The following is a 14460-nucleotide window of genomic DNA, read 5'->3' as shown; positions in this document are numbered from 1 at the left end:
TTTATAATCTGGATAAATTAATTAATGAACCTGTATTTGAAATATGCTTCTACGAAGTGCATTAATATTTTTTTCAGGATCAGAGATGATGAAAATGTGTATTTCTGAGAAAATATCCAATAGATTTTTTTGTAACATAATATATCTACTGTCCTTTAAAGAGAAAGTAAAAGCTAATATCCTAAATGATAACATCGAAAATAACTTAATGTTATTACAAATATTCTCATAATTTACAGATAATAACCAACATTTTTTTATGTTTTGATTAGTTGTGTCTTAATTACAAAAATTAGCAATATTTTCAGAAATTTTTTCAAGTACACTTTACTTCTTACATTCCTAATCACAATCACACATTGAATCTTGTCATGTTTTTCTTCCCTATATTATTATTAAATCTCCTAGTACAGAGAGTTCCTATGCGGACTGATCCCATTTCAATCTATAATTAACAAAATCTGTTGTCAAGCAGCGAGCTGCATATACCAGTGTACAGACAGTCTGTGCATGCTTCCCTACGCAGACTGGTCCCACTGCACCCCTTACCACTTGGCTTCCTTGGAACAGGTGTTCTGCAGTACCATTAAGCCAACATAACATTACTACCTGGGACTGGTCTGCATAGGAATGCTCTGTACATGGAGTTCTATTTTGTAAAAGTTACCCCTTTTACAAGATAATTTTGTCTTTCATGTGAATAAGGATATTTTCCTCCTTACAGCAGATCTCCTTCATTAAACTCAAAATTAATTAATGCCAATATTATTTTAGACTTTAAAGAGAGATTCCTATAATTATTTATTTTAAAACACATATAAAACATAACTTACCTTACATTACCTATAAGAGTTTCAACTGACACATCAGCTGGTGAAACATCCTCCCATTTACTTAGGTTTACACATACATGGAACATAACATGACTGTCCATATCTGCCACAATGTATGACAAACTGAAAAGAAAAAAATCAGATGAATTTATTTTACATACAATGTTTTAACATATATTTATCACTAGAGCACTGATTTCCACACAAATGCATGTTTTTTTTTTATAAGCTGGTTACACTTGTGAAACTTTGCAAATATTCGTTTTATGATATCAATTCCATGTAACTGCACTTTTTTCATGGATGTTTTGGCCTTTTTTGGGAGTAAATTCATGCATAATGCATATTTTGAAGATATAAGATTTCGGAATATGTATGATAAGACTTTCCTGTGTTAAACTCCAACGTACCTCGTTTACATGTTTCGACCTATTTATGGGTCATCCTCAGAACTGGTCGTTGTTGGTCTTGGTGCCTATGTTCTGTTTCCTGTGAGGGTGCGTTCGTGTGGTATAGTGTAGAGTCAAAGAGTATGTGTGTTTTGAAGTTGAGTTATGTGTTGAGAATTTCGTTGGGGTGTGTTTTCGTGTGTCTGTATATTTCATATTGTTCTAGTGTGTTTAGTTTCTGGCTTTTTGTTTGGATGTGCAGTATTTCCATGTCTTGTTGATGTCTCTGTGGGTGAGTTAGCATTTGTGATGTGTTCTGCATATGTGGAGGTATTTTGTAATTTTGTTATGGCTGTGATGTGTTCCTTGTAACGTGTTTGAAACGATCTGCCTGTTTGTCCTATGTAGAAGTTGTTGCAGGTGTTACATTTGAGTTTGTATATGCCTGTGTGGTTGTATTTGTTTGTTTGTGTGTTGAGATGTTTTTGTAGAGTGTCATTTGTTCTGTATGCAATGCTGTAATTTAATTTCTTGAATGAGGTTGCAATTTTGTGTGTTTTTGTTTTCGTTATGTTAGTGTGATGTATTTTTTGTGTTCTTGTGTTTTTTGTGATTATGTTTTGTCTTACGTATTATGTTGTCTATTATGTTAGGGTTGTATCCATTTTCTTGTGCTATGTATTTGATTGTGTTTAGCTCTTCGTTGTAATCCTGTTGGTTCATTGGTATGTTGAGTAGTCTGTGTACCATTGTTCGGAATGCAGCTTGTTTGTGTTGTGTGGGGTGGTTGGATGTGTTGTGTATGTGTGCTGTTGTTGTTGTGGGTTTTCTGTATACTTTGAATGTGTGTTTATTGTCTACTTTTGTTATTGTGATGTCTAGAAAATTTATGGATTTGTTACTTTCAATTTCTAATGTGTAGTGTAGCCTTGGGTATATTTTGTTTATGTGTTGATGTAGGTTTTGGATCTGTCTTTTGTTTCCTTTGTATAGTATTAGTATGTTATCTACGTATCTGTGCCAATATATGATGTTGTCTGATACAATAACAAATATTACACACAAACCGAAGGCCTACCCATGGAATCACCCATTTCCAGCATACTAGCAGAAATATTCTTACACCACATAGAACAGATATACATACTAAACAAAGACAACAACAAACACACAGACAATAATATTGCATACAGAACAAACAATAGTCTACAAAAACATCTCAACACTCAAACAACAAAAACAAACAAATACAACCACACAGGCATATACAAACTCAAATGCAACACCTGCAACAACTTCTACATAGGACAGACAGGCAGATCGTTTCAAACACGTTACAAATAACACATCACAGCCATAACAAAATTACAAAACACCTCCACATATGCAGAACACATCACTAATGTCACAGAGACATCAACACAGACATGGAAATACTACACATCCAACCAAAAAGCCAGAAACTAAACACACTAGAACAATATGAAATATACAGACACACGAAAACACACCCCAACGAAATTCTCAACACACAACTCAATTTCAGAACACACACACTCTTTGACTCTACATTACACCAAACGAACACACCCTCACAGGAAACAAAACAAGAGGTGCCAAGACCAACAACGACCAGTTCTGAGGATGACCCATAAAAGGTCGAAACATGTAAACAAGGTACGTTAGAATTTAACACAAGAAAGTCTTATCATACATATTCCGAAGTGATACAGTGTTAAAAGTTGTGTAATCAAGATGTGCAATATATTTCATTACATATCTGCTCATGTTTTGTTCTGGTTGTAATGGTGCAGGTAAGTTTTGAGAAATTACGTTTCTTTTCTTATGTTGTATCAATGACAGAACTCCACTTTGAAACTCTTAATGTTTCTTCATCATAAAATGATTCAAGTGAAGGAATCGAACTTTTAGAAAATTATAAATGACGATTATCCTGATCTTTATTAGGTGCATTTAACTGATGGTCTATAAATGTAAATCATCTTTGTGTCAATTTCATTCATTTTTCTCATCTTTTGAATGGATCTGCTAATATTAGCTCTAATCAAAGATTATACACTTCCCTCATCATATTCCTTGGTATTTGTGGTTTCTATATTTGCTTTTTTATTTCTATCAATGTCTCCAGTAGTTGCAACTGATTTAATTTACCATCGATGTTCTTACAGATTACATTAGTGTTTGTAGTATTATTAAAAATAATAGCTGCTGATATCTATGGTCTTGAACATTTGGTAAAAGAATCTTACGATGAAAGAGTAATGGAAAGGAGAAAAATTCTCTCCGGCGCCGGGATTTGAACCCGGGTTTTCAGCTCTACGTGCTGATGCTTTATCCACTAAGCCACACCGGATACCCACCCCGGCGCCGGACAGAATCGTCTCAGTTTAAGTTCCAACTCTTGGGTTCCCTCTAGTGGCCGCCCTCTGCACTACGTCATAGATGTCTATGAACGTAGGACTGAAGTCCACACATGTGCTGAGGTGCATTTGTTATGTTATGAGTGACTAGTTGGCCAGGATCTGACGGAATAAGCGCAGTCTTAAATCACGAAGTGATTTACGCATATCATATATATATTATTTTAATATACCGAAGTACATATGATTTAAGACGGCGTTTTTTCCGTCGGATCCTGGCCAACTAGTCACTCATAACGAGTGCACCTCAGCACATGTGTGGACTTCAGTCCTACGTTCATAGACTTCTATGACGTAGTGCAGAGGAAGGCCACTAGAGGGAACCCAAGAGTTGGAACTTAAACTGAGACGATTCTGTCTGGCGCCGGGGTGGGTATCCGGTGTGGCTCAGTGAATAAAGCATCAGCACGTAGAGCTGAAAACCCGGGTTCAAATCCCGGCGCCAGAGAGAATTTTTCTCCGTTCCATTACTCTTTCATCGTATGATGACGCAGAATATCTGCATGGAAATATCATATGTACTTCGGTACATTAAAATAATATATATATGATATGCGTAAATCACTTCGTGATTTAAGACGGCGCTTATTCCGTCGGATCCCGGCCAACTAGTCACTCATAACGAGTGCACCTCAGCACATGTGTGGACTTCAGTCCTACGTTCATAGACATCTATGACGTAGTGCAGAGGGCGGCCACTAGAGGGAACCCAAGAGTTGGAACTTAAACTGAGACGATTCTGTCTGGCGCCGGGGTGGATATCCGGTGTGGCTTAGTGGATAAAGCATCAGCACGTAGAGCTGAAAACCCGGGTTCAAATCCCGGCGCCGGAGAGAATTTTTCTCCATTCCATTACTCTTTCATCGTATGATGACACAGAATATCTGCATGGAAATATCATATGTACTTCGGTACATTAAAATAATATATATATATATATATATATATATATATGATATGCGTATATCACTTCGTGATTTAAGACGGCGCTTATTCCGTCGGATCCTGGCCGACTAGTCACTCATAATGAGTGCACCTCAGCACATGTGTGGACTTCAGTCCTATGTTCATAGACATCTATGACGTAGTGGAGAAGGCGGCCACTAGAGGGAACCCAAGAGTTGGAACTTAAACTGAGACGATTCTGTCTGGCGCCGGGGTGGGTATCCGGTGTGGCTTAGTGGATAAAGCATCAGCATGTAGAGCTGAAAACCCGGGTTCAAATCCCAGCGATGGAGAGAATTTTTCTCCGTTCCATTACTCTTTCATCGTATGATGACGCAGAATATCTGCATGGAAATATCATATGTACTTCGGTACATTAAAATAATATATAAAAGAATCTTAGCTTTTGTCCAAGTATCCCTAACAGATTCTCATTTTTTTAAATTCTGAACAGATGAAATTGATATATAATTTACATTTTTACAGATTTTTGCATATGGGTGTTCCTTCAAAGAACTTTATTGATACTTCATATCGAGTTGTATTTCAACTATCAGCAGTATAGTTAGTTAAATAAGTGAAAGTATATGGAATAATCTGTACAGTGAATTTATGGCTTTATCAGATTCAAGTGACAAATGGGAGCAAATAGCTAAAAGTTCTGAGACAAAAGCTTTTTTTTTTTTCACTGTATTGGCAAGGTGGATGGAAAGCATATAAGAATTAAAAAACCATATATTCTATATTTTTATATTTCTATATTTTTAACTATAAAGATTATTTTTTCAATAGTTTTATTAGAGTTGTAAATTCAGAATACCATCTTGTATATCTGATTGTAGGATCACATGGAAAAGACTGATTCATCAATTTTCAAAGAAATACAATTTTTGAAGAAGTCAACGGAAGGTACTCAACATAGACCATGACACAGGACATTAAATGGATTTTCGCAAGAAAATTTGCGTTGGAGATGCTGTTTTTCATTACATGACAATTTATTGCAACTGTTTATAGGTATCAGTCTGGATAGAAAGAAAAGGATATTTAACTACCAGTTGCCCTGTGGTGGCTGAGTGGTCAGACCTTCAGCCTGTCACGCAGGTGATCTGGGTTCAAGTCCCGGACAGGCCTGAAATTTTAAATTGAAAACTCCATAATGACAATTGTGGCAAACAAGGTTCCTATATTGGGCATCTACATAATTCTGTCAACTTTTCTCTATCAATCCATAGCATTCCCTGAATGCCGGCTGGAGATGCACAGAAAGGGCTGGCCTAGGGACAAGTGAGATTGCCTGTTAGAAACCTAGGTAAGCAGTGAACCTTAGTATAGTCTGCCAATGTGGGTTTGGGAATGCACTTAGCTTGAGGGTTAGCACAACAGATTGTAAAAGGTCGCAGTGCTGGGTCATAGTTCCATTCCATAACTACCAGTTGATTAGAGTTAGAAGATATGTTGAGTGTGCATATATACATAGAAAACATTTCACTGACCTTTTGATGTTCATATAGAAGCAGCTATTTGGACAGTGGAAGCTTGCAGAGTATTGCATAATTTTGTCAGGAAAAAAAAAATGGTTACAATTTTGAGGATCTCAGTCAACAGACATAGGGCTCCATCACATATTAAATGTGCACACATGATGAAAAGATGTTTCAGCTCATTTCGCTCAAACTGCATTTGCCAACTTTTTTAAAGAGATGCATGATCCATTCCTTGGCAAGAAGCAACTGTGTATAAATTTGTGATTTATATGAAATATACTGTAAATGTTAACAGAGAAAAAATGGAAATAATAAAAACCAGTTACAAAATTCCTGTCACTGCTTTTCTTCCATTTCTTAAAAGTCCGATTTTAAAATACAGCTTATTTCCCTCCATGCTGAAAACTGCTGTATAAATGTTTGTTCTTTCAGATATGCAATATTTTGTTCAATAAAACAGGGCTTTCTTAAACTAAACTTATCTGAGTCTTGAGACTAATATTCACAATTGTTTTCTATGCACTCTGTGCACAAACACATGGCAGGCAGATGAGTCATGAAGCTTGAGAAAAATCCATGTGAGTATTTGAGAAAACCTGTATCATCTGAACATTGCTATGTGTAGTAATATACTATTACTGATCAATTCAAAAGCTTTTTCGAAGCACTATATACAGGTTTTACTGGTAAAATTGAATGTCTGAGTGAATTGATTTTTTTCCCCTCTGTAAACAGTATCATCTGAACATGTATATACAAACGAATGTGCCAATAAAATATACAATGATATGAGAAAACAAATTTGATGCCATGTTAACAGGTCTAAGACCTAATTTCATGAAGCAGCTTAGTATAGTGTGTTCTTACCTACAGCCCACAGTTCTTAACTTAGTATGAAGGTCAATCACAATAAATAATGCAAATTTTCTATCAAATTTAACAATTTTTCACTTAACTACAAAAGAAATGCTGAATAAAATGTTAATTTCAAGAAACAGATGTCATTATATAATGCCAATTTTAAACTATACAACAGTCTACAAGCAGTCTGAATAGCACTGGAGGTTCTCTATCCACATGCAAAACATGAAGTATTATATCATTCAGAAATTAAAAACGTCTGGAACATACTTCAAAAGAAAACTGGTTCATTGTTAACTCACATGTAGTTCAAATTCAATTTATTGTTGCTTTGGTGTCTACTCTGCATTCACTAGTGTTTTAGTTAGTGCCTGCTCAGACTGAAACCAGGGAAGCAACACATTTGAAGAAGTGGCTAGATAGTATTCTTTGCTTACGACCCGAAAATAAATTGTGTGTTGGGATTAGTTAAAAGTGTAAACCACTTATCATGTGGCATTCTTGAGAATTTATGTCTCAAATGATGATGAAAATGAATGTTTGTCACCAAATTGGACGTGGTAAATCAATATATTGTAAATTTTTATACTGAACAACAATGTAACTTTTATTTAAAGCAACAATAATTCCTTTCTACAATTCACCTTAAACGCTCTCGTCAACAATAGGATTTGCACTCAACACAGTATTCGTTATTGCACTCCACAGACGACAATGACAATTTACTTGGATTATTACGAACAACAATGAACTGTTAATCTTAACTAACATTCACAAAGCGCTATTTACAACACAGAACTGTCAGTTCTCAGTTCACAGTTCGTTTGTCTTGGCTAGTTCTTCTAGCTCAGTCACTCGCGTTCACAGAATCTCGAACCCCAGACCTTCAGATCCGCTGAACTTCGAACTCAGGTCCCCCAACTGCGGTCCACTGCACTCGAACTCCGGGCTTCAGGCTCCACAGTTATGGACACAACTCAAGTCGCGCTCTGGTCTCGAAGCTGGCTTCACTGCTACACAAGACTAACTCGCTTACTGTCCAAATCTGCCTGTAACAACACTGGCTTACTGACGGGCTGACTGACTAACGTTCACTTGCATCTTCTCTTTTATAACCAAACTATAGTTTCTGGAGAGTTCGCGAAAGATTCCACTCTCGAATCATCCAGATATCTCTCTTCTCTGCCGCAGTCACTCTTTCCCCTTTCTCCCCACCATAGCACATGCCCCAGGAAGCAGATGCGTGCGCAACCCGCCCAACACGGCCGACTTTGCCCTTCCTCTGTCGGTCGTGAGATCGAACCTCACGTGGCCGTCACAATATACACAGTCAGTTAAAATCATGCCATCGTTGTTTTCCACACAAAGAAGCATAACTAAAAAAAGTCAGTTTCAAAGATATGTCGATTTTGAATACATTCATATGTAATTTACCTCAGTATGTAAACTACTTTTAGCCTCTACAGAAGATGACCTACAAAGATCTGTACATAATTTGAAATCAATAGCAGACAGGTATTCAATGGAAATTTCTAAGAATAAATCTAAGTTATGGCTTTTTATGGAAAGAACAAATACCAAGCAAAATTTGTATCAGTAATCAAATATTAGAAAGAATAAATTAATTCAGTTATCTTGGTTATAAAATATGATTTATAGCAGAATCAGATATAACAGACAAAATTCTTAAATTTAATAAATCTGTGGGTATCATCAACACCATTATGAAACCATCATTAGTCCAAAGGCATACATGCTTCCGCCTTTATAAAACCTGCTCTGTGTTATGGCATTGAGGCTTGGACTCTTTCAAGACGTGATGAAAATGGGATTACTACAAAAGAAATTAAAGTTTATGAGCCACACAGCAGGTTATATGAAATATTACAGGAAAATAGTCTTGAACAAGCTCCAAATAATACCTGTTCTGGTTTACATACATCAATATCAACATGTAAATCTAATGTCAAACAATAGAATACAAAAAGCAATCCTGAATTATAATCCAACAGAAAAAAGACATTTTAAGAAACAATGGAATGAAAACTTTGGTAAACCATAACAGTTCTTTAAAGGGCTACAATTTGTGAGGATGATGATGATGGTAATGTAAACTACATATGGATGTATTCAAAACAGGCATATTTCTAAGATTGACTTCTTTGAGTTAAGCCTCTTCATATGACAGGCTTTTTGAATATAGGAGGAACATGACGTGACATTACCCACTTGCAAAAATCAATAACTTCGACAGGAATACCACAGTCAATGTTGAAGAAAATACACTGCTCAAAAAATTAGCGGAGCAAGATTTGAAATCAATTTTTTATTGAACAATGAAAACATAGAATATTGTTCCTTAGTACAGCATGAACTTCAGACTCTATATTTTATAACAAATTACTTTCCATGGCCATTTACAACCAAGTTGTGGTCAACAATGGTCATCTTACTCGATACTGCACAAAACAAAGTGAAAAATCTGATTCTTTATTCTAACACTTTATTCTCCACTTGGATTTACAGTAGCGTGCAAATTAATCCGAACACGACATATTTTTACATTTTCTGTCATTGTTGGCCTCACAGCTGCTCATACCGCTTTAATTGACATCTGTAGTACGTGTAATTCCATTGTTGAAGGTCTGTCATTATTTTTTTATAATATGTGACATTTTGCCTGTCATTTTGTACTTATAAGCATTTCAGCTGTGTTGAAGACTTAATACTGCAATCCTGTGTACATTCTGTCGTCTTCACAAATGGATACAACTCCACGAAAACGGTCTAAAATTATAACATTAGCAGTGCATTCTTCTATGACACAAAGGCAAATTGCTGCAGAATGTCACATCGGTTTGGCTACTGTTAATTCGATCATAAAACGATACAGGGAGACTGGATCCATCACACCCCAGAAAAAAAGGAAACTGTGGCCGGAAAAGGAAGACTTCACCTGCAGATGATCGTTTAATTGTCAGGAAAAGTAAATTAAATCCTAGACTAACTGCTGTCGACTTAATCCGCGAGTTAATGGCTACCACTGGGGCGAATATTCACGTCACAACAGTGCGGCGTAGGCTTTTGGAAGCTGGACGAAGGGCTCGTAAGCCTATTAAGAAGCAACTGCTAACTCCTGTTATGTGCAAAAAACGCTTAATGTGGGCAAAATTACATCAACACTGGACAGTGAATGACTGGAAGGATGTACTTTTTTCCGATGAGTCTCATTTCGAGATCCATGGCCACAGTGTTTCTTACGTACGGAAAGGATCCGAAAAAGTAACAGAAGCTCATCTCCAACAAGCACCCAAATACCCTCCCTAAAGTAATGTTTTGGGGTTGTTTTACACATGAAGGGCCTGGAGCATTAATACCTATCAAGGGAATGATGAATTCTGACAAATATATTCACTTATTGGAAACCAGAATCGTACCCCAGCTGCAAAAATCATTTCCGGATGGCAGAGGTGTGTCCCAACAAGACCTGGCACCATGCCATACGTCTCGAAAAACTACAGAATTCTTCAACAAGAAGAATATTCAGGTACTCCCCTGGCCAGGCAACTCACTCGACATCAACCCCATTGAGAACTTGTGGTCAATTTGCAAAAGAAGAATGCAAAAAATGGATTGTTCTACAAAGGAGAAGATGATTTCTGCCCTCATTGGTGTATGGTTTCGCGATGAAGAAATGAAGAATATTTGCGGGAAATTAGTGGAATCCATGCCAAATCGTCTCAGAGCTGTTATTAGGAATAAGGGAGGCCACATAGATTACTGAGGTATGTATTAGATCCTTTTTTTTTATCCTGTTTGAGTGTTTTTGCATAAGTAATTACGTTGTTCAGATTAATTTGCACGCTACTGTAGTACTTCATGTGGCCCTCCATGAGCATGAATTACTGCTTGGCACCTACAAGACATGCTTCTCACAAGACATCGAATGTTGATTTGGGGTATATTCATCCACCCTTCAGTAAGTGCCATTGCAAGCTCTTCGAGGTTCTGCAGGTTTCGATGGTGCCTACGGATGCATATTTCAAGCATATCCCATATGTATTCACTACTGAGAATTTAAATCTGTAGGCCTACTAATCGCTGGCCAATCCATTACAGGAATTTCATGCTCGTTCAGGAAGTTCATGGAGACGGCGACAAAGTGGGCTCTCATGTTGTCATGCATCAACACGAATTCAGCACCCATATGTTCCATTACAGACAGAACATGTTGTTGCAATATATTCTCAACAAAACCAATTGCACTTAGCAGGCCAGAAACGACAGTCAGAGCGGTTTTAGTTTCTAAGCTGATGCTGGCCCAGACCATAATTGAGCCCCCACCAAATGTGTCAATTTCAACAATGTTAGGTTCATCAAGACACTCTCCACGACGTCTCCAGACACGTAATCGTCCATCACAAGAAGTCAGGGAGAGCCTTGATTCGTCTGTGAACAGTACTTGCCTCCAATGTCAAAGTTGCTAATTTACATGTTCCAGAGTGAATTTTAACCTTGCTCGCTTGTGATGAACCTCAAAACGAGGGGCACATAAAGGTCTCTGAACTCTCAAATTAACTTCCCACAACATTTCTGACCATTTGGTCACTTACTGATATTTCATACCTAACTTGAAGTTGTTTTGCAGATCACAAGCAGTGGATGTACGTCGATGCAGAGCAAAAAGAAGTAAAAGTCTGTCTTGATTTCCAGTTGTCTTTCGTTTACGTCCTTGCCCATGTCTCCTTTCGTACTGTCCTGACTCCCTATAATGTTTGATAGCTCTATACACAACTGACACAAAGTAATGGAGGTCATTGGCAATCTGAAGATAAGCCCATCCCTGCTGAATGAGGGTGACAACTCATGTGATTTCAACTGCCCTGATATCAACCATTTTGTAATTCTTTTGCAATAACATCTGAATTAGAGCACAACAATGACCATACAGTAGCCTCTGATATGTTCTAAAACAGCTATAGTCAAACAGAGAAGATCAATCTAAATCATATTGGTTTTCAGCATGGATGGATTACTATCCGGTTCCCTTGCACTGCGATGAAGGTGAAAACCAAATGTCATGTTTCCTGAATAGAAAAGATGCTAACGCAAATGGTGGTGATATTACAGCACAGCTATTGTCTTATACCAAGAATTTACAGGAGACAAAAAACCTGTTCTGCTAATTTTTTTGCGCAGTATATGTGCTATAGCTAATAGCAAAATATTTTAAGTCAATAAAAAAAAGTGTGCACAAAATAGGATAACAGAGTTGTCTAAAAATCAGTGAATTTAATTGTAACTTAATTTGAAGAACAATGTATGAATTTTAATGGACTGAAAACTTTGGTAAATCATAACAGTTCTTCAAAGGACTACAATCTGTGAGGATGATAATGATGATGATGGTGACGTAAACTACATACAGATGTATTCAAAACAGGCATATTTCTAAAATCGTTTTGAGTTACATCTCTTCATGTGAAAGGTGATGATATGTATACTTGGTCAAAATGAAACTGATCGGCATCTGAGAGATTAAGTTCGAATCGGGTAGGTATTTCCGTGAGAGCTCGGAACAGCCAGGCTTTGTTTAAAGGATTGCGTATATTCTTCTAGTAGGTAGTTATAATGGGGAACACAACTATTAAACACTAAAATCTTCCGAGAAAATAATTCATATACGAGATTTAAAACAGACAGATCGTTCAGAGTGTTTAAACAATGAATATTGTAACACAAACATTATATATAACAGGTTCTCAAGCCTGAGTATGACCATTGCACATTACAATGCCGTTCTTACTGCAGCAGTACTCTTAGCGTAGTGGTATAGTGTTAGCTAAGTGTTCGTAAGATTGCAAGTTCAAATCTTTTTGGAGCTACTAAACTTTTTTTTTTTTTTTGCCTTTTAAATGCATCAGTGAAAATATAACAGGTTTTCGTCTTTTTTTTTATCCTTACAATACCTTTTGCTTTATTATTTTTCTCGTGTTAATAGAAACTTTTGATGCTAACTAGAAGTAACACTAAAGATGACAATCAGGGGCTTTCATATTAAAATGCTGTGTTAATTATTTTATTAATCCTTACTGCTTTGCACTCTATTGCTAAGGAACATTCAGTAAATTTAATATGTTGACGGTTAAATAATTAGCAGTAATTAATTTGCAAGTTGTGCTACAGGGAATATGGTTATTATACTAACCTAAATCCGTGATCATCAGGGCCTAAACATATTAATTGTAAACATGAAGAAAAACCATAATTCTGATGACAAAATATATCCTGATTTCCTGGAATTATAACCACAAATTTTCACCAATTTTGTAATTATCTGTAACATGAATTAACATAAGCAAAATTATTTGACTATATTACACTAAAACGAGTTGCAAAACTAAAAGAAAGGACGAAACAAAAAAATCACTACAGAGATTCGAACTCGAATGTCTACATAGAAGTTAGCACTGCTCCATGCCAAGCATGCTGTGGAGGTATTAAAATGCTGTGTTAATTATTTTATTCATCCCTGCTGCTTTACACCCTATTGCCTAAGGAACATTCAATAAATATGTTGACGATTAAATAATTGACAATAATTAATTTGCAAGTTGTGCTACAGGGAATATGATTATTATTCTAGCCTAAATCCGTGATCATCAGGGCCTAAATGTAGTAATTGTAAACAAGAAGAAAAACCATAATTCTGATGACAAAATATATCCTGATTTCCTAGAATTATAACCACAAATTTTCACCAATTTTGTAATTATCTGTAACATGACGTAACATAAGCAAAACGATTTGACTATATTACACTAAAACGAGTTGTAAAAAACAAAAGAAAGATCAAAACAAAAAATTCACTACGGAGATTTGAAGCATGCTCTGGAGGCAGCCCAAATCAGCACCTTGTATTATGGAATTAACTAAAGTGGTGCACAGAGGTTTATGGTAGTGAATTGTGTGTTCCCCCGAAGGGACTTAGTAAATTTTAACTGCTCAAGAGGCCGGTCACTTTCATTTTGACCAAGTGTACTGCTTTGAATATTTTAAGGAAGGAGAAACACAATGACATGACCCATTTGCAAAAACCAGTAGCTTAGACATGAATACCGCTGTCAATGTTGAAGAAAATATGTGCTATAATGGCAAAATATTTGAAACTAAAAAAAAAAAAAAAAAGTGTGCCCAAAATAGGATAACAGAGTTGTGTAGAATCAATGGATTTAGTTGTAACTTAATTTGAAGAACATTGAAATTTTAATGGAATGAAAACTTTGGTAAACCGTAACAGTTCTTCAAAGGACTACAATCTATGATGATGATGGTGATGTAAACTACATATGGATGAATTCAAAACAGGCATATTTCTAAAATCGACTTTTTTTGAGTTATGCCTCTTCATTGAAAGGTGATGATATGTACTGCTTTTGAATATTTTAAGGAAGGAGGAACACGACATGGCATGACCCATTTGCAAAAACCAAAAGCTTCGAGG

General features: G+C 36.3%; 1 protein-coding gene across 5 annotated transcripts in view; it reads right to left on the bottom strand.

Moving 5' to 3' along the window:
* LOC138700177 (serine-rich adhesin for platelets-like) overlaps positions 1–14460 on the bottom strand; it is a 93548-nt gene that overhangs the window by 13888 nt on the left and 65200 nt on the right. For all 5 annotated transcript variants that reach the window (XR_011332286.1, XR_011332287.1, XM_069826595.1 and 2 more), the window contains one exon: positions 834–956. Coding sequence is in view for 3 of the 5 variants with exons in the window: in XM_069826595.1 (XP_069682696.1) it covers positions 834–956 (123 nt within the window). In the remaining 2 variants the exon portion in view is untranslated. The remainder of the gene's footprint in view (positions 1–833; positions 957–14460) is intronic.

This window comes from Periplaneta americana, chromosome 5 (genome assembly GCF_040183065.1).
Source record: "Periplaneta americana isolate PAMFEO1 chromosome 5, P.americana_PAMFEO1_priV1, whole genome shotgun sequence".
Lineage (NCBI taxonomy): Eukaryota > Metazoa > Arthropoda > Insecta > Blattodea > Blattidae > Periplaneta > Periplaneta americana.
This window is presented reverse-complemented; position numbering and strand designations above follow the sequence as displayed.